The 25,215-nt window shown below is 37.5% G+C and overlaps 1 protein-coding gene and 1 non-coding gene across 2 annotated transcripts in view; one reads left to right on the top strand and one right to left on the bottom strand.

Annotated features, from left to right (window-relative positions):
• ZRANB3 (zinc finger RANBP2-type containing 3) overlaps nt 1-25,215 on the bottom strand; it is a 289,988-nt gene that overhangs the window by 247,213 nt on the left and 17,560 nt on the right. Inside the window, exon 2 of the mRNA XM_068969046.1 lies at nt 15,102-15,269. Within this exon, the coding sequence (XP_068825147.1) occupies nt 15,102-15,262 (161 nt within the window). The 5' untranslated portion in view covers nt 15,263-15,269. The remainder of the gene's footprint in view (nt 1-15,101; nt 15,270-25,215) is intronic.
• LOC138077242 (U6 spliceosomal RNA) lies at nt 25,081-25,187 on the top strand. Its single transcript, XR_011144706.1, has one exon. It is a non-coding gene; the product is annotated as a U6 spliceosomal RNA (small nuclear RNA).

The raw sequence follows: 25,215 nt of genomic DNA, 5'->3' as shown, positions 1-25,215 counted from the left end.
GTGGGAACGTAACTATGTCACTATGGAAAACAGTATGGAGGTGCCTTAGAAAAACTAAAACTAGAACTACCATATGATCCCTAAATTCCACAGAAAAGATACATCTACCCCAGTGATCACAGCGGCAATATTTACAATAGCCAAAGACACAGAAGCAATTCAAGTGCCCATCAGTAGACAGGTGGATTAAGAAAATGTGATACATGGAACTTGCCTGTTGGTCCAGTGGTTTAAAATCCACCTGTCAGTGCAGGGGACATGGATTTGAACCCTTGTCTGGGATGATCCCATGTGCCATGAAGCAACAAAGCCTGTATGCCACAACTACTGGGCCCAAGTGTCACAACTCCTGAAGCCTGTGCCCCACAACAAGAAAAGCCACTTCAGTGAGATGCCTGTGCACTGTAACTAAAGAGCAGCCCCCACTTGCTGCACCTAGAAGAAGTCCACATGCCGCAGAAAGTCCCAGGGCAGCCAGAAAATAAAAAAACAGAAGATGTGATACACTACACACACACACACACACACACACACACACTCTCATAATGGAGTATTACTCAGCCATAGAGAAGGATGAAATACTACCATTTGCAGCAATGTGGATGGACCTAGAGAATACTATGCTCAGTGAAATAAGCCAGAAAGAGAAAGACAAATGCTATATAATATTACTTATATGTGAAAAAATAACAAATGAATGTACTGTATATACAAAATGAACTCATAAATACCAGTCTGTGGAAAACAAATCTGTAGTGACCAAAGAGGAAAGAGAAAGGTCGAGAGGGACACATTAAGGGTATGAGATTAATAGATAAAAACTACTATATACTAATGAGATAAGCAACAAGCATATACTATACAGCACAGGGAATTATATTCATTATCTTATAATAACTTATAATGGAATACAATCTGCAAATACACTAGATCATGTATGCTATGCTACGTACCTAAAACACAATACTGTAAATCAACCATATGTCAATAAAAATAAAATAATATTTTTTGAAGAAATAGGTGTCATAAAGATAACGGTGTTAGTTTAGAATAATAAGGCTCTCTGAGGTGATATTTTGCAAATAGTAGGCTTAAGAAAAATTTTCCTCATTGAATGATGAATAGTTTTTTTTAAATCAATGTTACAAATATAAAGAAGGAAAGAAAAATAGAAATCAAAAGGAAAAACACACATGAAAAAAACTACCCATGAAGCAGATGAAAATCATAGTTAAAGAGTTAGCTATAAATTTTAATTTTAATTACCTCTATGACACAAGACAAATAAAGCAGAGATACAGAAACTTGACAAAGCTATAGCAAAAAAAGAAAAAGAAATTAAAGATGAATTGACAGGTCAGAGAAGTAAAAGAAAAATAAACACCACTGAAATGAAGACCAAATGGAAGCAGAAGAAAAAACAGGCACTGCTAAAAAATAAAGTACACACAGGACATGATTGAAAGAAAATTTTCAAAGGGAATGAACAGAACAAAAAAGGTTTTAGAGAAAAAAATAAATTATGAAAGAAAATGACAGAAAATACAAATGATAGAGATGATAAGCCAAGATGAATCAACAAACATAAGCATACCTGGTGGTTCAAAATAATTTTAAAAAGTGAAAGAATTGAAAAACTGTTCTCCATATAATTCAAGTAAATTTTCCAGAAATGAAAGAAACATGTAAACTAGAGATTAAAATAATATAGCACATCCAGGAAAAAGACCTAGAAGCATCAACACTAAGACATATTCCAGTACTAGACGGCCAAAAGGGTAGTGAGACCAAAAAAAAATCAATCATCTCTAAGGAGAAAAAAAACCCAGGCGGCCCTCAGAATATCTACAGCAAACACTGAAGGAATGCCTAGAACATCAGCCAGAAAAGAAAGTGAGGCTGAGGAATTCCTTACCCAGCCAATTTGTCATTTAAGATAAACTCTGTGTAAAGACATTTTTAAAATGTAAGAATCTAGGAAACTGGTTTCCCATGAGCTCTTCTAAAAAATTTTAAAAAGCTAACTTCAACCAAAGAATACTATACAGAAACAAAGGAAGGGAAGTAATGAAATTACTTAGTGTTTTAATAATCTGCCTATAGAAGAGAAAGTAACAGCTACAGACAACAACAACAACACAGAAATTACATACCTATCAAGATGTAAGAGAGGAAAAAGGCAAACCTCATTTAAAGTTGGAAAGGAAAATAATCTAAGTATATAGTAGGAATAAATTATAAGTATTTTTAAAAATACAATGGTGATGTCAAGAAAAATAACGAATTACTATGATATGCTGAGAAAGAAGGTAGAAAGGGAGAAAAATGAACTACACCAACTATCACTACACTGGGAATTAGAAAATGTTGTCTAATAAAATCGAGATCCAAGTAATATAAGCTATAGTTATATATATTACCAGTGAATTCAAACTCTATACCTTTTGAATTACTAAAAATTCATTCTTAAACAGGAAGAAAATGTTAATCACATGTTTATTAGCTCACACAAAGATTGTATAGTAACATATTTTTAGGAACAGAAACGATAACAAATATTATGATGACAGAATTAAGACCAAACATAGCTCTAAAGTCAATGAATGAAAGTAAGCTTAATAATTCTTAAAAAAAAAAAAAGACAACTGATTCACAAAGTGAAATCTAAGACTTAAAAATTCATCTGAAGAAGTGTCTCAAAAAATGGTGAAAATAGAAAGATAGTTAAAACTATGCTAAAAAAAAAAAAGAAAACTATGGTCCGAAAGAAATAGAGCTTCTCTGGTACTCAGAGGTAAGGAATCCACCTGCAGTGCAGGAGACACAGGTGTCATCCCTGGGTTGGAAAGATCCCCTGGAGAGGGGAATGGTAACCCACTCCAGTATACTTGCCTGGGGAATTCCATGGACAGAGGAGCCTGGCCAGTTACAATCCATGGGGCTGCAAAGAGTCAGCATGACTATAGTAACTTAGCATACACGCACACATAGCAGAAATTAATACAACATTGTAAATGAACTGTACTTCAATAAAATAAAATTTTTTTTAATTTTTAATTAAAATTAAAGAAATAGTTGGGATATTACACAGGATTAAATTCAGAGTATAAAGTGAAGTCGCTCAATTGTGTCCGACTCTTGCGACCCCATGGACTGTAGCCTACCAGGCTTCTCCATCCACGGAATTTTCCAGGTAATAGTACTGGAGTGGGTTGCCATTTCCTTCTCCAGGGGATGTTCCTGACCCAGGGATCGAACCTGTGTCTCCCGTATTGCAGGCAGATGCTTTACCATCTGAGCCAACAAGGAAGATTGTCAAATTTAGAGTATAAAATGAAAGAATTAACTAATTTTATATAATACAGGTGGTGTTGGAGAAGACTCTTAAAAGTCCCTTGGACTGCAAGGAGATCCAACCAGTCCATTCTGAAGGAGATCAACCCTGGGATTTCTTTGGAAGGAATGATGCAAAAGCTGAAACTCCAGTACTTTGGCCACCTCATGGGAAGAGTTGACTCATTGGAAAAGACCCTGATGCTGGGAGGGATTGGGGGAGGAGGAGAAGGGGACGACAGAGGATGAGATGGTTCGATGGCATCACTGACTCGATGGACGTGAATCTGAGTGAACTCCACGAGTTGGTGATGGACAGGGGGGCCTGGCGTGCTGCAATTCATGGGGTCACAAAGAGTCAGACATGACTGAACTGAACTGAACTGATAATACAGGTATTTTATAATGATAAAGAGTATAATCCCAAATGAGGATTTAACAGTAAGATTAAGATTTATGCTCCCAGTACTATGGTGGTTTAGATATTCTAAAAACCCTTTCCTCTTCAAACACCTAAAAATAGTAATGCAGTGTACATCATGAGAAATCCCAGGCTGGAAGAAACACAAGCTGCAATCAAGATTGCAGGGAGAAATATCAATAATCTCAGATATGCAGATGACACCACCCTTATGGCAGAAAGTGAAGAACTAAAGAGCCTCTTGATGAAAGTGAAAGAGGCGAGTGAAAAAGCTGACTTAAAACTCAACATTCAGAAAACTAAGATGGCATCCAGTCCTATCACTTCATAGAAAATAGATGGGGAAACAATGGAAACAATGAGACTATTTTTTGGGCTCCAAAATCACTGCAGATGGTGACTGCAGCCATGAAATTAAAAGGCGCTTGTTCCTTGAAAGAAAACCCATAACCAACCTAGATCGCATATTAAAAAGCAGAGACATTACTTTGTCGACAAAGGTCCATCTAGTCAAAGCTATGGTTTTTCCAGTAGTCATGTATGGATGTGAAAGTTGGACTATAAAGAAAGCTAAGTGCAGAAGAATTGACACTTTTGAATTGTGGTATTGGAGAAAGCTCTTGAGAGTCCCTTGGACTGCAAAGAGATCCAACCAGTCCATCCTAAAGGAAATCAGTCCTGAATATTCATTTGAAGGACTGATGCTAAAGCTGAAACTCCAGACTTTGGCCACCTGATGTGAAGAAATGACCCACTGGAAAAGACCCTAATGCTGGAAAAGACTGAAGGCAGGAGGAGAAGCAGACGACAGAGAATGAGATGGTTGGATGGTATTACCAACTCAATGGACATGAGTTTGAGCAAGCTCTGGGAGTTGGTGATGAACGGGGAAGCCTGGCATGCTGCAGTCCATGGGATGGCAAAGAGCTGAACACAACTGAGCGACTGAACTGAAAAATAATAATTAGATAAAATACTATATTTTATTATAAAATGTAGAGCTGGCCTGAAGAAAAGTAAAAAAAACTTTACAATGACCAGAAACAAGAGAGAAAGTCAATCTCAGAGTAACAAGTTAGTGATAAGGCTATAGACCACATTGAAGGAGCCTGCAGACACCACCAACAGGGAACCTGGAGACTTAATAGTCAAGCAAAGCAATAGATATATACAAAGTGAACAGTGGAAGTGAGGATCCTAAACAAAACGTGAGCCTAAGAAAGCTACAACATAAGTGAAAATGGGAAAGGGGTGACAATAGAGAGTTACATGCAAAAGGAAACCAATTGGGAAGTAAGTAGATTTATACATGTTTGGTCAATTGCTTTGCCACAAGGGCACAAAGGTAATTTATGGAAAAGAATATATAGAGACTTTTCTACAAATGGTGCTGAATAACTGGATATCAGAGTGAAAGAAATCTGAACCTAGAACTCTCATCTCACTCCATATAAAAAAATTAGAGGTGAAAAATATATCAAAACACAAAAGCAAAAACTATAAAGCTTTCAATACAAAACACAGGAGACCATATCTGTGATCTTGGGGTAAGAAAAGACATTGCTGACAACATAAAAAGCACTACAATAAACCTATTGTCTAGCACAGGGAACTCTACTTTTTTAATAAGTAATATATATATCCACTCTTTTTAGATGCTTTTCCCATATAGGTGGTCATTACAGGGTAGTGAGTAGAGTACCCTGTGCTATAGGTAGATTTATCGTAGTGCTTTTTATGTTGTCAGCAGGAAGCCTTTTCTTGCCCCACAGATACGGTCTCCTATTGTGGCTCAGATGGTAAACAATCTGCCTGCAATGAAGAAAACTGGGTTTGATCCATGGGTTGTGAACCCCTAGAGAAGGGAATGGCTACACACTCCAGTCATCTTGCCTGAAAAATTCCATGGACAGAGGAACTTGGTGGGCTACAATCCATGAGGTTGCAAAGAGTCAGACACAACCAAGCAACGCACAAACACACACACACACACACACACACACACACACACATAACTGAATCACTTTGCTGTACAGCAGAAACACAACACTATAAATCAACTATATTCCAATAAAAATTAATTTTAAAAACTACTACAGTATAAGAACTGGATAAATTGGATTTTATCAAAATTAAAATTTTCTATTTATCAAGGGATTTTCTGAAGAAAATTAAAAGGCATGGGTAGAGGACTTCCCTGGAGTTGCAGTGGTTAAGACTCCACACTTCCACTGCAGGGGGCGTGGCTTTGATTCCTGGCTGGGGAACTAAGATTTCACATGCTGTGTAGCACAGCCAAAAAGTAAAATAAAAGGCAAGGTACAGACTAGGAGAAAATATTCATAACTCACATATCTGACAAAGGTCATTTATGCAGAATACAAAAAGAACTTCAAATCAGTGATAAAAATAAAACACAGGTAAAACATTAGTATAAGATATATCTATCTCATGTAGAGAGACAGCAAATAAGCACAGAGAAAGATTCAACATCATTAGCCATTAGGAAGACACAAATTAAAATACAATGAGCTTCTTCTTGAAGATCTATTAATTGTGAGTAGCTAAAATGATATAAGCTGACAACATCAAATGTTAGCAAAGACTTCAAGCATAGAGAACTCTCATATATTGCTGATGGGTTGGGAAAAAAGTTGGGCAGTTTGGCAGTTTTCTTAGAAAGTTAAACAGACACCTACCCTAAAACCAAACAAGAGAATTGAAAGCATGTCCAAAACAGGACTTGTAGGAATGTTAATACCATCTGTATTATAAGACTCCTAAATTAGAAGCAACACAAATGTCCATCATTAAGTTAATAAATGCCTAACACTCATAGATCAAAAGAATGTATATGAATCTCAAAAACATGTTGAACAAGAGAAATCAGATACATATAAACTGTATTCCACTCAAAACAAGTTCCAAAAGAGAAAAATGCAAGCTATGGTACCAAAAGGGATTAGAACCCATTCAATGTATACAGTATTCCATGGTCTCATTTTGAGGAGGGATGAATAGAGCAGAGACAGAGAGGAAGAAATTGCTGGGCAGAGGGAGGGCTCTTCCTTAGTGCCGAATGCCAGTCGATAAATCAACATTTTAACAACTACATGGCAAAAATTATTTTGAGCAACAATTATCTATGGATGCTAAATCCAAGAGGAAAAAAATGAATAAGAAATATATTTGTATGTCTAAACATTTATTGTTAGCTGTTTGCTAAATAGGCAACAACTGAGACAGGGAAAAATAATAACTATATATAGAGAAACTACAACACTTTGACTAGCAATCAAAATTAATACTACCAGTGAGGGGTTGACAGATAGTTTGTCTACAAAAGCAATATCCTGACAAGGACAGGACCTTGATCTCACATACTAATCCAGACAGGACTAATCTAAATCCTGTCATGAGAAAACATTAAAACAAATTGAGACATTCTATAAAATAAACAGCCCTATATTCTTAAAAGGGGCTTCCTGGGTAGCACTAGTGGTAAAGAATCCACCTGTCAATGCAGGAGATGTAACAGACGCCGGTTCGATCCGTGGGTCAGGAAGATCCCCTGGAGGAGGGGATGGCAACCGACTCCAGTATTCTTGCCTGGAGAATCCCATGGACAGAGGAGTCTGGCAGGCCACAGTCCACACTGTCACAGAGTCAGACACGACTGAAACAACTTAGCACGCATATTCTTAAAAAAAACCACTAGTGTCATGAAAGGCTGTGGAAATGTCCTACATTAAAGGAAAGAGATATCACTAAATGCAAAAATTGATCTGGGCCTGGATCTTGCGCTAAAAGAAAAAAAATGCTGTAAGGATATTACTAGAACCAGTGACAACTGACGTGTAGATTAAGGGCTTCCCCAAATGGCTCAGCAGGTAAAGAATCTGCCTGCTGGTGCACTGGGATGACCCAGAGGGACGGTACGGGGAGGGAGCGGGGAGGGGGGTTCAGGATGGGGAACACGTGTACACCCATGGCGGATTCATGTTGATGTATGGCAAAACCAATACAATATTGTAAAGTTAAAAAAAAAAAACTTCTGTTTAAAAAAAATAAATGAAAGATCAAATAAAAAAAAAATCTGTCTGCAATGCAGTAGACACAAGAAATGCAGGTTCAATCACTGGGTCAGAAAGATCCCCTGAAGGAGGGTATGGCAAGTCACTCTGCTATTCTTGCCTGAAAAATCCAATGGACAGAGGAGCCTGGAGGGCTACAGTCCAAAGGGTTGCAAAGAGTTAGACATGACAGAATGACTAAGCACGCACACATGCATGCATACTTCCCCCACTCAGATTAAAGAATTACATAGAAGTTAAATTTCCTGAATTTGATAAATGTACTGTGGCTATGTTAGAGAATATCTGTGCTCTTAAAAAATACATACTACACTGAAACATTCCAGGTTAAAGGGTCATGATATATGCAACCTACTTTCAAGTGATTCAGGAAAAAAAAAAAAAAAAAACAAACCCATGTATGTAGAGAGAAAGGGAAAGGGAGAGAGAACTAAAAAAGTAAAACTCGAGTGTAAAAGGTTTATAATTAAACTAGGTAAAAGGTATATGAACGTTATTTCTATACTTTTCAGAATAACTTTTCTATAAATTAAAATTACTTCAAAATAAAAAGTTAAAAATATTATGAGAGCATCAACAAACTATAAAAAAGTACATTCTGGTGACAGAAATCAGATCACTCGTTGTCTAACTTAGGGAGAAGATGTTGACTAAAAAGCAACCTATTTTGGAAAATGGAAGTATTTTATATGCTGACTGATATGTCTGAAAACACAGATATATATACATACAGCAGAATCCACTGAACTGTATATTTAAAACCTGTGCATTTTAAAAATTTAATTATACCTAAATAATTTTAAAAGCCACTAAGGAGACGAAAGGCTTGGCATGGGGAGAAAATCAATGATCAAAACTTATAATCATCAGCCTACCTAAAAATGAATTAGATACTGCCTATGTGACCTGGAAAATGCTAGACCAAGTATTTAATTTTGTCAATTCTCTCTAAAAGAATTTACCCACTATTTAGGTTTCTTAAAATTCCCAGAAATTAAGATTACTTGATTATTTAAAAAAAATTTTTAATTAGCAAATACAATTGGGAAATAAGCTATCACGAACAACAATAACAACGAAAGGCAAAATGAGCCTCCAAAGGACTTCAGATACTGTAAGTCTGTTCTAGATATTTACAGAAATAATAGATGGAATTAAAACATGACAAGAAAAGGGATACCAACAACATACCAGGCAGAAAGAAATTGGATATACTATCTGACATTAGGAACAGAAAACAAAATGCTCTTATTCTTCAATTTCAAGAAAGGAAAGGACTGAGTGTTCTTTGACATTAGTCAGCTAATCTCTATAAACTATACTCTGAAATTCAGCAAGTTCTTAAATAATCCTGTTTTTTAAATGCCTAAAGACTTCCCCCAAACCAGATACAATACCAACTTTTCACTTTGTTTAGAGAGCTGCCGGGGTCCAGCCCCGGTGGATCCAGGGAATTCGAAGAGTAGACGGAGTCAGCGAGGAAAGACTTATTTATTTATTAATATAAGATCAGATTAGGAAGAAATACTGTAGTAGGAAAAATTAAGTGGAGAGAGGAGGCTGATTAACTTGGGTTACGTGGAAAACCAATAAAGTTTGAGACAAGGAGCTTGCACCGTCTGCGTTAGGCCACCGGCACCTGTTTGAATATCGGAGAGTGCCCCACCTTGGGCTCTCTCTTACGGATCTTGGAAGCTGGGACAAGTAAGTAGACACAGTGAGCCTCTACGTTCCAAGAGATCAGCCTGAAAAGGAGAGGGAGGGAGCAAGAGAAAGAATCGACTCGGGGGAGGTCAGGCTTGTGCAAAAACCCCCTCCAACTTTATTATTTAAAAGGTGTTTATATACCCTAAATTTTACATAATAGAAGATACAGAGTCACACAGAGGCAGCAGTCCTGACCCTTTCTGTTTATCTTTTTTGTATACAAAAGGTTTCAGGTGATTTACATATCTTCTGGCCAGGAGGCTTGCTAACACTTTTTTGGCTCTCTTTCTTAATGAATGTTAATCTCGTTTCCCCTGAAGTGTTTTTCTTTAATCTGCATCTCCTTAAAGCACTAAAGTTACATCTCTATAGAACAAAGGTGCAATGGGTTATAATAAAGAAGGTACTTAACTCAAAGATCTAATGTTGCTAATACCAGGTCTACTACTTGTTTTTCTATATACCAACTATATCTAAAAATAAAGAATATGAAAATTTGGCAGCAAGTATTGGCTCAACAAATGAAACCTTTAATCAGTCCTATTCTAATGATTTTGACTCCTCAGAAGCCCCTACATTCCTAGGATGATTTAAGCTTCCTATGCCTCCTGAGGTCAGGAGACCTCAAACACTTGCGCAGCTGTACGAGCCCTGCAGGCAGGCTAGAAAGCCATCAGAGGGGTTTTTGGATTGAAACACTCTTTCAAATGCAGAAGACTAAAGCCCTGAATTGACTTTTTCCAGAGAATATCAGAAGAGTGGAAAAGCAGGCAGATTCTTATTTTTGGGGGGTGGATGCTCAGGAAATTCCAGGGGGAAAACCTGAGGTCTGATTAGCCTTGCCATCAGAGCTCTGCCGCATGACCTTGTCACGGGTGGAATTCCTCACGCTGGCTCCCGGCAGAGAGCCAGTCTAAGAAGCACAATAAGTCTAAGAAGTCTAAGTCTTTCTTGCTTAGCAAGTAATAATTTCAGCTTTCTTGTTTTAGACATAGTGCATGGGTTTTGGTTGCCAGTACTTTCAGTGATGTCTCTTCCTTTAGAGAAATCAATAGATTAACTTAACAGTGAAACATAACAAAAGTTAACAAAACTATGGCTAAACAAAAATATCCAACTGAAGCAGAGAAATTTAAAGTAAGAAAATACAAAAAATGCAATAAGAGGTATGTGAGACACTGAGAAAAGGTCCAATGGATATAACTGGAGGCATGGAGAAGGCAATGGCTACCCACTCCAGTACTCTTGCCTGGAAAATCCCACGGACAGGGGACCCTGGTAGGCTGCAGTCCATGGGGTCGCAAAGAGTCAGACACAACTGAGCGACTTCACTTTCACTTTTCACTTTCAAGGAGTATTAAGAAGGAGCAAAAATAGTAGTTGAAGAGATAACAACTGAGAATTATGCAGAGCTAATGAATGACATCAGTCCACAGATTAAGAAGCATAAATGCAAAGAAAACCACACTTAGGAACATCATAGTCAAATTTTGGAGAGCTGAGCAAAGGAAAAATAGCAAGCGGAGGAGAAAAGACAACTTATAACAGCACCAAAAATATTAAACACCTAGGGGGAAAAGATAATTTATAGTAGCACCAAAGATATAAATATCTAGGAATAAATTTAATGATATATGTGAAAAATTATATACTGAAAACTATAAAATTTTATCAAGGGAATTCCCTGACAGCCCAGTGGTTAGGACTCCATACTCTCACTGTCATGAAGTTTGACCCCTCACCTGGAAACTAAAATCCCAGAAGCCGTGCATGGTGTAGCCAAAAAACAATAACACAACAACGAACAAAGGAACTCAAAATTCTTTACTGAAACAGAAATTAAACAAGGGGAAGATGATACAATAATTGAGATGAAAGTAAAAGTAGAACAACTAAAGAGATGGAAGAATAATTCACATTCATGGATTAAAATACTCTCTATTGTAAAGATATCAATTCTCCACAAACTGACCTATATATGCAAAACAATCCTATTCATAATCCTAGCAACTTTTTTGTGAAAACTGAATAATGAGTTGTAGAATTTAAGGGCAATGCAGAAAGTCAACAACAGAAAAAGCAATTTTGAAAAAAGAACAGGGTTGAAAACTTATACTAAAATATCTATTATAAAGTTATAGTAATTAAGAAGTATGGTACTGTCACGAAGATTGGCAATCGTTCAAACAGAAAAAAGAATCTACACCTACACGGTCCCATATGGTAGCCAGTAAACATATGTAGCTATTTAAATAAATTAAAATTAGTTAAAATAAACAATTCAGTCCTTTTGAGCACTTGCCACATTTCAATATCTCAGCAGCCAGCTATTAAATTGAACAGTACATATACTAACATTTCCATCATGGCAGAAAGTTCTATTCAACAGCACTTATAACAGAGAGATACACATAGAATTACTTGATTTATAACAAATGTGACACTCTAGTGCAGTGGGGAAAAGCTGGTCTTTTTAATAAATTGTGATGGTGCAATTTTATGTTCATATATAAAAATTAAATAAATAAATAACCTATTAATCCACCATCACCTCTACCTTACACCTAGGGTCCCCAACCTCTGGGATTTAATGCCTATATGATCTGATGTGGAGTTGATGTAATAATAATAGAAATAAAGTGCACAACAAATGCAGGGCTCTTGAATCATCCCAAAACCATTCCCTCCCCCTACCAACACGTTCTGTGGAAAAACTGTCCTCCATGACACTAGTCCCTGGTGCCAAAAAAGGTTGGGGCCACTGCCTTACACCACACATAAAAATCAATTCCAAGTAGACTGCAGGGAATTCCCTGGCAGTCCAGTGATTGGGACTCCGAGCTTTCATTACCCAGGGCCTGGCTTCAATCCCTGGTCCAGGAATTAAGTTCCTGCAAGTCAAGCAGCCAAACAAACCAACAAAAAACCAAGTAGACTGTCATTCTAAATGTAAAAACGTAAGACAAAGAAGTTTTTAGACGAAAACAGGAAAGTATCTTCACAACCTTGTAGTAGACAAAGATTTCTTAAATAGGACACAAAAGGCGTCAGCCATAAAACACAATACCAGTAAAGAATATTTAACAGGAAATTAAATATGAGAATGTCTGCTTATCAAGGCATCATTAAGAGAGTGTAAAAGCAAGCCATGGCCTGAGAAAAATCATTTGCAACACAGATACCTGACAAAAGACTCATCCAGAATATAAATCTGATAAGTCTCTACAAAATGGTAAGAAAAAGGCAGGCAGATAACCCGGGAGAAAAATGGATAAGACACGAACAAGCACTTAACAGAACAGGATATCCGAACGGCTAATAAGCATTATGAAAAGCTGTCAAGCTTCGTTTACTATCAGAAAAGTGTACATGAAAATTCAGTGGATATCACTATATTCCTACAAGAATACCTAAAATGAAATTACAGCTAAGCAAAACAAGGTATTGGTGGTACAAATGGAACTCTTTCACACTGGGGACACAAGTATAAATCAGTAAAACCACTTTGAAAAATGTATGGTCAAGTTATGGGTTGAACTGTAACCCCAAAATTCATATGTTGAAGTCTTAGCACCCAGTCCCCCAAAATGTGAACTGATTTGGAAACAGAGTCACTGCCTATGTAATCCAGTCATTAAGGTGGGCCTGAATCCAGTTATAACTGATACCTTTAGAAGATGGGAAATTTTTGACACAAATAGAAGGAAGATGATGTGAAAAGACATTGGCAGAAGATATCCAACACAAAGCCAAGAAGAGAGACCTGGAGCAGATCCTCCTCTCACAGTTCTGAGAAGCAATCAACTCCGCCAGCATATTGATTTTGGAATTCTAGACTCAGGAACTGCGAAAATAGTAAGTTTCAGTTGTTTAACCATTGTCCAGCCCACAGTCAATACTTCATTTTGATAGTACTGACAGATTAACACAGGTGGCATCTTCTTAGTGGAATATATGAATATTTATAACCCAATGATTCCTCTTCCTAATGTATGAACAATAAAAATGTGTATATATTTTTACCAATAGTCTAAGAATGTTCACAGCACTGTTATCTTTAAAAGCCTCAAACTAGAAACAACCCAAGTGCTCATCAACAGTACAATGAATAAATAAATTATGGTATATTTACCCAGTGGAATTTTATACAGCAATGGGAATGAACCAATTATAACTACATGCAACAATACTGAAGGATCTTGCAGTGATGGTGAATGAGAAAAGTCAGACACAAAAGACTACAAATGGATGATTCAATCCAGTTCAGTTCAGTTGCTCAGTTATGTCCGACTCTGTCACTGACTGCAGCGCTCCATGCCTCCCCGTCCATAGCCAATTCCTGGAGTTTACCCAAACTATGTCCATTGGGTGATTACAATAATACAGTTGAACATGTAAAAGTAATGTGTGGCAAAATAAGTCAGGATGGTGATTACATTTGGAAAGGAGGGAGCCAATAGGGATTGCGAGAGGGCAAAAGGAAGGTTTCTGGGATGCGGGTAATGTTCTACTTTGTGATTTTGGTGAATGGCTATCTTCAAGTTGTATGTTTATGATCTGCACATGCTTTTCCATATACTTTATTCATCATTTAAAAAGGTCTTTAAAAACTGAATATGTGAGTAAATAGATTAGAATAATTCAATCATATATATGAGAGATTTTTAAAAACAACCATAATGTAACACAGATAATGAGACATTAATGGAAGCATAGGATAGAGAAAAGGTCAAGTATAAGTCTAACTGGAGTAGCAGAAGAAGATACTGAAGAGAATGAGTGAGAATCGATATTTGAAGACTGCAAACTTCCCAGAATCAACATGACACAAATCCCACATTAAAAATGTATAATACTAAACAGGATAAATAAAAAGTAAATCATATAGCATAAATTATAGTACAACTGTAGTACTCCAAACACAAAGAGAAAAATAAAATCAGATATAGATAAAAGAAGATTTATTAAGGCATGAAAAAACATCAATTTCTGTTTTTGGAAAATTCTCATGTAAAAGCCAAAAAGAATAATATGATGGACACACTATAATACCACTCAAACGTTCACAGTGTTAATATTTTGGCTGACCCCTCAAAGTTTCTCTGAACAAATACACGCCTTTCCCTTTTGGGAAAATGTAGAAAATAGGCTTTAGATAGCAGGATTCTTTATCCCCAAATTCTTTATCATGCATTTCCCAGGAACAAAAACATTATTCTGTTCAACTATAATACCATCACTGTATCTATAATTTGATAACATCACTCTAATACAGTCCAGTTGGAAGTTTTCCCAGTTAAACCAAAAATGTCCCCTAAAGCTTTTGTTTCTACTTATTCAGGATCTAGCTATTATTTCATGATCCAGAAAAAAAAAAAAAAATCAAATCAATGGGAAGACTACGTATACACAAAAAATTTTTTTCATTGTTGTTCAGTCACTCAGTCACATCTGACTCTTTGCTACTGAACAACAATGAAAAAATTATACACACACACACACTTGACAGATTTATCATTTTACCATGTCTTGAAAAAAGTATTTACCTGCCATCTCTTCTCAGGGCAAAAGTGATGCCATCTTTCTGGAAAGGAAGCAGCTTTGCTCTTAGTTTGTCAGGCAAAAAATCCAGCTGTTCGTAAGATTCACTTGTCGAATAAGAAATTTGAGGTGTAAGAGACTTTTTTATGCTATGACCTCTGGACATGATGATCCTAAACACAAAACAAAAATCACAAGGGAAGCGGTGAAGGAAACAGATATTACTAAGTGTATTAGAAAATTAAAGATAAATAATAATATTAAAGTACTTATTAGTAGTCTTGTTATACCAGATATAAACTGGTTAAATCATGTTCTCAGAATAAGCAATTAAGAAAATTCAAAGCACTGAATCCAAAAGCAATTACTTGTTGCACTGTCTAGGGACCAGCATTTTCTATTTCATTTGTACTTCTATTAATAGTTGAGCCATAATGTAACAATAACCCCTGTTATAAGCAATAAATGTATTACTGAAAAGTTATAAATCAACTAGAAATATATAATGAAATATATCATTTTTAAAATAGGAATGAATTTGTTACAGAAAGATGAAATTCCTTTTATAGTTGATCCTTTTATAGATATTCATCTTCACATTATATCAGATTTTCTAAGAATGAAGTCAAATTAAATTTTATCATTTATTTATTTGTTTATTTGGGCCTACCATGTGGCTTGTGGCATCTTGGTTCCCTGATGGGATGGAACTTGGGCTCTCAGCGGTCAAAGTGGAGAGTCATAACCACTGGACCCCCAGGGAATTTCTAAATTGCACTTTAAAAATGATAAGATACAAAGACACTAACTTCAAATGTATAATTATTAAATTAACTCAATATTATTAAACGAGATTGATTTTAAAATATTAAAATGAATTCTTCAACCACTTGAATCCACAGTATAAACATAGCCTGATTAGCACCTTTCTCACCAGGGGTTTCCACAGATATAGTTTTAATTTTCTAACATAAAAATTTCATATATCTTCAAATTCTGAGAACTCTGCAAGGAAAAAAATCCTATTAAATCACTGAACTATAAAGCTTCTTTAATATGGCACTTTGTATTTAGATTGCAACTTTCATCTATTTATAACCTCATTTCATTTTAAAAAACAAATTTGCTTTAATTATCAATTACTTACAGACTTATAAACTTTAGCCTCCCACTCCCCTAAAAAAGTAATTAATCTCTGTGTATAATGTTTAAGAATATCAAGAATTTGACAAATATATATTATTAACAAATAGGTACAATATGCCATAATCTAGAGAAGCAAAGATCACACCCCCACAGAGCTTACATTCTTGAGGGGTAGACTGAAAATAAACAAATAAACAAGGAGATTAATTACAGTATATAGTACAAGTATTATGAAGGACCTTAAGAGGGTAATAGCTACTTTAGGCAAGCTGACCGGGAAAGTCCACTCTTAGGTGATGCTTGCTCTACAGTCTAAAGGATGTGAAAGAACCAGTCAGGTTCAAAGGTGATAGAAGAGCACTCCAGGTGAACAGAATAAGTGAAACAACCCTAATTTGAGAAAGGGTTTAGTGATTTCTAGAAACAGAAAGCAGGCCAATGAGGTTAAACCAAGGGACAGAACGACATGAGATGAAGCTATTGAGATAAGCAAATGTCAAATCACGGAAGGCTGTCATAAAGACTTTGGATTCCACTTTAAGAATGAAGGTAAGTCAATGGAGATGTGTTGCCAAATACACTATTAGGCAGATATAGCTATTTAAATGTAATTAAAATAAAAAATTAAATTCTTCAGCTCCATCCACCATGTTTCAATTCCCAACAGCCACATATGGCTAGTGGCTATCATACTGAATGGTTCACATACACTGAACACTTATTCTTCACTAAAAGTTGTACTGGATAGCAATCACTGGGAAGTTTTAAGCAAGGAAGGAACACAATCTGACTTATAGTTCAAAAACTACCAGATGAGGATAAAGCTGTCAATAGAAAGGCAGTGAGAAATGTTCTTATAAGACTTGGCCAGTCCACAAAGCCCATACTGCCTCAATGGTGACTGAATTTAGAGGTGATTTATAATTCAGATCTGTTCTCAGAAGCAACACTGAGTCAGCACCCCCAGTACCTTGTCAGCAATAATAACAAAACTCTGAATAAATAGAAAAATGGCTCAAAGAAGGGGAAAGTATGAAACTCTTTATCATGCTGCAAAGCACATGGCAAAAATCATCTTAACAAAGGAACTATAGAGATTTAGGAAATCTCTCAAGAGGTAAAGCTACTAGGACTTTCTGATGGAGTACACGGGGAAAATGAGGGAAATGGGAAATCAAGGTGTACGTTCAGTGTGATGGAGTTATGCAGTTTACTGAGAGGCTGCACAAGTTACTTAAAGGCTAACGAACAAATGGATTGGGAAGAAAAAAAATCAACAGATCTTTTAGGAATATATACAGTTAGAAATGATCACAAGATATGAAGTGGATATGTCAAACAGACTTGAAAATACATCAATCTGGAACTCTAGGGAGAGAACAAGGGTGGATATGTATTGGGAGTCAACTTGGGATAGTAAACCTATATCATATTTTGTAGCCACCCAATATCCGGGACCCCTGGTATATTTAGAAATTCCCTTTAATTACATATATGAGTGGGAGTCAGGTATCACCTTCTAAAAATAAAGCTGGAAATAACAGATTCTTGCTCTCCCAGCTTGCCTTACACCTATAGATTTTGCTAATCATATATACCCGTTTCAGTCTTTAACCTAGAAAGTAAAAATTCAAAACCACTGGGATTAAGTAAAATTTACTCTGGTAAGGGTAGTACCAGCAGAAAGAGTCATGTCTACTTTCCAGAAGGAATAGGGGCTTAGAAACCTTTCAGGGTAAGTGGCACAAGGGATACCATGTTTTAGTGATGGACACTGGCAAGGAGCTAAGGAAAATATACAAAAATCATTTTACTACCTATTATCTTTGCTTTTTAATATTGTAAAAAAATTTAACAAATACTCCAAGAAAAAAAAATATCCACTATGTTGAGGTCAGATTGCAACTTTTATGAGGACTGAATCAGGTACTGTTATTAGTAAAAATAAACAATGAAACTAAAATAATCTTAATAAAAAACTGCTCTGATAGAGTAACAAGAGAAAAAATAATTATCTTATTTGAAGATGGAAGAACTCTGAAACAGTACAGAAATATTTAGAAAAAATTAAATTAAAATTATGAGCTGGCTCACTAATAATTCTAATAGGTACCTGAATGCATAAAAAACTTAAAAATGTAGTGGTATAATCTAATTAATAGAAAAGGAATGTTTTACTTAATACTCAAAAGAAAAACACTTTTAGAAAGCACTTTCCCATTGATACTATCTTTCTAAAAGAAGTACTTACACTACTTGGTTGTAAAACTTACTATGAAGTCACTGTAGTACTAGCATAATGATAGACAGATCAATCGATTAGAATTTCAGACTTCATAATTAAACACTTAGAGTCAGCTGATTTTTGACAAGGGTATCAAAATAATTCAAGAGAAAATGAATAATCTTTTCAAGAAAGAGTGCTGGGACAACTAGATGTTCATCAGTTCAGTTCAGTTGCTCAGTCGTGTCTGACCCTTTGCGACCCCATGAATCGCAGCACGCCAGGCCTCCCTGTCCATCACCAACTCCCAGAGTTCAGACTCACATCCATCAAGCCAGTGATGCCATCCAGCCATCTCATCCTCTGTCGTCCCCTTCTCCTCCTGCCCCCAATCCCTCCCAGCATCAGGGTCTTTTCCAATGAGTCAACTCTTTGCATGAGGTGGCCAAAGTACTGGAGTTTCAGCTTTAGCATCATTCCTTCCAAAGAAATCCCAGGGCCGATCCCCTTCAGAATGGACTGGTTGGATCTCCTTGCAGTCCACGGGACTCTCAAGAGTCTTCTCCAACACCACAGTTCAAAAGCATCAATTCTTCGGCGCTCAGCCTTCTTCACTCTCACATCCATACATGACCACAGGAAAAACCATAGCCTTGACTAGACGGACCTTAGTCGGCAAAGTAATGTCTCTGCTTTTGAATATGCTATCTAGGTTGCTCATAACTTTTCTTCCTAGGAGTAAGTGTCTTTTAATTTCATGGCTGCAGTCACTATCTGCAGTGATTGTGGAGCCCAAAAAAATAAAGTCTGACACTGTTTCCCCATCTATTTGCCATGAAGTGATGGGACCGGATGACATGATCTTCGTTTTCTGAATGTTGAGCTTTAAGCCAACTTTTTCACTCTCCTCTTTTACTTTCATCAAGAGGCTCTGTAGTTCCTCTTCACTTTCTGCCATAAGGGTGGTGTCATCTGCATATCTGAGGTTATTGATATTTCTCCCGCCAATCTTGATTCCAGCTTGTGCTTCTTCCAGTCCAGCGTTTCTCATGATGTACTCTGCATAGGAGTTAAATAAGCAGGGTGACAATATACAGCCTTGACGTACTCCTTTTCCTATTTGAAACCAGTCTGTTGTTCCATGTCCAGTTCTAACTGTTGCTTCCTGACCTGCATACAGATTTCTCAAGAGGCAGGTCAGGGGTCTGGTATTCCGATTTCTTTCAGAATTTTCCACAGTTTATTGTGATCCACACAGTCAAAGGCTTTGGCATATGCAATAAGGCAGAAATAGATGTTTTTCTGGAACTCTCTTGCTTTTTCCATGAGCCAGCAGATGTTGGCAATTTGATCTCTGGTTTTCTAAAAACCAGCTTGAACATCAGGAAGTTCACAGTTCATGTACTGCTGAAGCCTGGCTTGGAGAATTTTGAGCATTACTTTACTAGTATGTGAGATGAGTGCAATTGTGCAGTAGTTTGAGCATTCTTTGGCATTGCCTTTCGAGATTAGTAGTTGCCAAGGGTTAAGGTGGGGAAAAGAAAGAACAGATTGTGACTCTAGAAAGGCAACATGAGGGACCCCATTAGATGGAAATGTTCTCCATCTTGGTTGTGTCAATATCCTGGTGGTTATACTGTGTTACAATTTTACAAGATACTACCATTGCAGGAAACTGGGTAAAGCGTACACAGGATTGTACCTGCATTATTTCTTTGCATGATTTCTCACAACAGCTATGAATTTACAGATTTCAAAATTAAAACTTCAGTTTTAAAAGCTGGAAAAACAAACACACTGGCTTAGCACGTAACAATTACTCTCAAAGTTTGGGATAATGTGGACCAAAAAGATAAAACAAGAACATGTAGCTAGCGGCTGAGGTAACACATCTGGGTCTTTACTCTCTTTTCAACACAAGAACGCTCCATGTCTGCCTCAGGGCTAAATCCCAGGGAAAATAACTATTTTAAATAGAATATTTGCTCTGTAAAGAATTACAGTTAAAAAACATTCACTTAATTTCTTTTTTTTCATGTATTCAAAAAAAAAAAAAAAACTTGCATGTTTATGTGGAGCAGATATTGCAGAAGGCTCTGGATATACAATAACATAGAACACACGCAGTTTTCAAGAAACACTACAGGGAATGTACCAGGCAGATGTTAGTGGAACATATAAGAAGGACAGTGTTCAGATCTGGGGTTTTGGAAGGCTTCTTAACAGATATACACATCAAGGCTGAGATCTGAAGAAAAATTGACAATAACCAGATAAGTTTATACAAAGGACTTTCCTGGCTCAATGGCTACGACTCCATGCTTCCAATTCAGGGGACCGAGGTTTGACCCTGGTCAGAGAATTAGATCTTGCATGCCATAACTTAGACCTGGCATAGTCAAATCAGTAAACAAATAAAAATAAATATTTTTTTAAAAAAGGTATAAAGGAAATGAATTGGAAATAAAAGGAAGAGAGCATGAAGGAATTCTAAGTCTGCATCTTAATATCAGTAAATCATTCCCTCTTCATTAAATCACTTTTTTTTTAAATTTAAATTCTGGAACACTATACCAAAATCAGATTGATTATATTCTTTGCAGCCAAAGATGGAGAAGCCCTATACAGTCAACAAAACAAGACTGGGAGCTGATTGTGGCTCAGATCATGAACTCCTTATTGCCAAATTCAGACTTAAATTGATGAAAGTAGGGAAAACTCCCCAGGTCAGTAGGTGCCCAACATGCTACTGGAGATCAGTGGAGAAATAACTCCAGAAAGAATGAAGGGATGGAGCCACAGCAAAAACAATACCCAGCTATGATGTGACTGGTGATAGAAGCAAGGTCCGATGCTGTAAAGAGCAATATTGCATAGGAACCTGGAATGTCAGGTCTATGAATCAAGGCAAATTGGAAGTGGTCAAACAGGAGATGGCAAGAGTGAACATCGACATTCTAGGAATCAGTGAACTAAGATGGACTGGAATGGGTGAATTTAACTCAGATGACCATTATATCTACTACTGCAGGCAGGAATCCCTCAGAAGAAATGGAGTAGCCATCATGGTCAACAAAAAGAGTCTGAAATGCAGTACATGGATGCAATCTCAAAAACAACAGAATGATCTCTGTTCGTTTCCAAAGCAAACCATTCAGTATCAGAGTAATCCAAGTCTATGCCCCAACCAGTAATGCTGAAGAAGCTGAAGTTGAACGGTTATATGAAGAGCTACAGACCTAACACCCAAAAAAGATGTCCTTTTCATTATAGGGGACTGGAATGCAAAAGTAGGAAGTCAAGAAACACCTGGAATAACAGGCAAATTTCGCCTTGGAATGTGGAATGAAGCAGGGCAAAGACTAATAGAGTTTTGCCAAGAAAATGCACTGGTCATAGCAAACACCCTCTTCCAACAACACAAGAGAAGACTCTACACATGGACATTACCTGATGGTCAACACCGAAATCACATGGATTATATTCTTCGCAGCCAAAGATGGAGAAGCTCTATACAGTCAGCAAAACAAGACCAGGAGCTGACTGTGGCTCAGAACTCCTTATTACCAAATTCAGACTTAAACTGAAGAAAGTAGGGAAAACCACCAGACCATTCAGGTATGACCTCAATCAAATCCCTTATGATTATACAGTGGAAGTGAGAAATAGATTTAAGGGCCTAGATCTGATAGATAGAGTGCCTGATGAACTATGGAATGAGGTTCGTGACATTGTACAGGAGACAGGGATCAAGACCATCTCCAACGAAAAGAAATGCAAAAAAGCAAAATGGCTGTCTGGGGAGGCCTTACAAATAGCTCTGAAAAGAAGAGAGGTGAAAAAAAAGGGGAAAGGGAAAGATATAAGCATCTGAATGCAGAGTTCCAAAGAATAACAAGAAGAGATAAGAAAGCCTTCTTCAGCGATCAATGCAAAGAAACAGAGGAAAAGAACAGAATGGGAAAGACTAGAGATCTCTTCAAGAAAATTAGAGATATCAAGGGAACATTTCATGCAAAGATGGGCTCGATAAAGGACAGAAATGGTATGGACCTAACAGAAGCAGAAGATATTAAGAAGAGGTGGCAAGAATACACAGAAGAACTGTACAAAAAAGATCTTCACGACCCAGATAATCACGATGGTGTGATCACTCATCTAGAACCAGACATCCTGGAATGTGAAGTCAAGTGGGCCTTAGAAAGCATCACTACGAGCAAAGCTAGCGGAGGTGACGGAATTCCAGTTGAGCTGTTTCAAATCCTGAAAGATGATGCTCTGAAAGTGCTACACTCAATATGCCAGCCAATTTGGAAAACTCAGCAGGGGCCACAGGACTGGAAAAGGTCAGATTTCATTCCAATCCCAAAGAAAGGCAATGCCAAAGAATGCTCAAACTACTGCACAATTGCACTCATCTCACATGCTAGTAAAGAAATGCTCAAAATTCTCCAAGCCAGGCTTCAGCAATATGTGAACTGTGAACTTCCTGATATTCAAGCTGGTTTTAGAAAAGGCAGAGAAACCAGAGATCAAATTGCCAACATCTGCTGGCTCATGGAAAAAGCAAGAGAGTTCCAGAAAAACATCTATTTCTGCCTTACTGACTATGCCAAAGCCTTTGACTGTGTGGATCACAATAAACTGTGGAAAATTCTGAAAGAAATCGGAATACCAGACCCCTGACCTGCCTCTTGAGAAATCTGTATGCAGGTCAGGAAGCAACAGTTAGAACTGGACATGGAACAACAGACTGGTTTCAAATAGGAAAAGGAGTACGTCAAGGCTGTATATTGTCACCCTGCTTATTTAACTCCTATGCAGAGTACATCATGAGAAACGCTGGACTGGAAGAAGCACAAGCTGGAATCAAGATTGGCGGGAGAAATATCAATAACCTCAGATATGCAGATGACACCACCCTTATGGCAGAAAGTGAAGAGGAACTACGAAGCCTCTTGATGAAAGTAAAAGAGCAGAGTGAAAAAGTTGGCTTAAAGCTCAACATTCAGAAAACGAAGATCATGGCATCCGGTCCCATCACTTCATGGCAAATAGATGGGGAAACAGTGGAAACAGTGTCAGACTTTGTTTTCAGGGGCTCCAAAATCACTGCAGATGTTGATTGCAGCCATGAAATTAAAAGACACTTACTCCTAGGAAGAAAAGTTATGAGCAACCTAGATAGCATATTCAAAAGCAGAGACATTACTTTGCCGACTAAGGTCCATCTAGTCAAGGCTATGGTTTTTCCTGTGGTCATGTATGGATGTGAGAGTTGGACTGTGAAGAAGGCTGAGTGCCGAAGAATTGATGCTTTTGAACTGTGGTGTTGGAGAAGACTCTTGAGAGTCCCATGGACTGCAAGGAGATCCAACCAATCCATTCTGAAGGAGATCAGCCCTGGGTATTCTTTGGAAGGACTGATGCTAAAGCTGAAACTCCAGTACTTTGGCCACCTCATGCAAAGAGTTGACTCATTGGAAAAGACCCTGATGCTGGGAGGGATTGGGGGAGGAGGAGAAGGGAACGACAGAGGATGAGATGGTTGGATGGCATCACCGATTCGACGGACATGGGTTTGTGTGGACTCCGGCAGTTGGTGATGGACAGGGAGGCCTGGCGTGCTGCGATTCATGGGGTTGCAAAGAGTTGGACGCAACTGAGCGACTGAACTGAACTGATACTCTCATGATTGTATCATGTATTATTCCTTCTTGGTCTAAACTTTTCCATTTTCCTCCTCTCCCTGTCCTCTTAGAGAGTACCAGGGCTCAGGTTTTAGCATCCTCTGCTCTCTCCTTTAGAGTTCTCATTAGTTTCATGACTTTAAATACTACCTCTATGCCAATTACTCCCATACACATATGCGAATATCAGACCTCTTCTTAACTTCAGATTTGTTGGCATATTCAACCAGACATATCTACCTAGTAGTCTAACAGACATCTCAAACTTACTCTGACCAAAATGAACTCTAGATCTTTCTCAAACCTTACTCCGTCAAAGGTCTTCCCCATCCCATCTTGCCAGTTACTCACACCAATTCCTTGACTTCATGCTTTGCCTCACAGTGCACATACAATCCACCACCATCTCCTGGTGGCTCTACATTCAAAACATATTCAGAATCCCACTGTTTCCTACCACCTCCACATCTACTTGCCTGATCTGAGCCACCATCATGTTATCTCTAAGCGTGAATTCTTGTAGCAGCCTGATACTCCAGATGCCATTGTGCTCCTCTCAATTCAGCAGTCAGTAAAATACTTTTACAAAAGAAATCTGATCACATTACTTCTCAGCACTCCTTGGTGGCTCCTGATTTTACCTGGATAAAATCTCCGTTAATGGTTTACGAGCCCTTCTACCCTCTGTACCCTCCTCCTATTACCTCCCCACCTCACTTTTTCCTATCAAACTTATGTTCTTACCGATTCCTGCTTTGGACTCCATACAAGCTGGTCCATCTGGCTATACCACTCTCCTCATTCTCATATCCCACTGCTTCCTCTTTGCATGGCTACTTCCCTTTTTCCCTTCTAGACTTTCCTAAAACGCCAATCTCTCAGCGAACACTTAACTTGACCACCTTATTTAAAAGTACAATGTTTGTGCTTACTTAGGCAGCACATACACTAAAATTAGAACAACACAGAGAACATTAACACGGCTCCTGCACAAGGATGACACACAAATTCATAAAGTGTTACATATTCTTGAGAGAGAATTTTAAAGTAAATATGACA

The sequence above is a fragment of the Capricornis sumatraensis genome, chromosome 3 (genome assembly GCF_032405125.1).
Source record: "Capricornis sumatraensis isolate serow.1 chromosome 3, serow.2, whole genome shotgun sequence".
NCBI classification, from domain to species: domain Eukaryota; kingdom Metazoa; phylum Chordata; class Mammalia; order Artiodactyla; family Bovidae; genus Capricornis; species Capricornis sumatraensis.
Note: the sequence above shows the minus strand (reverse complement) of the source record. Positions and strands in the feature narration are given on the sequence as shown.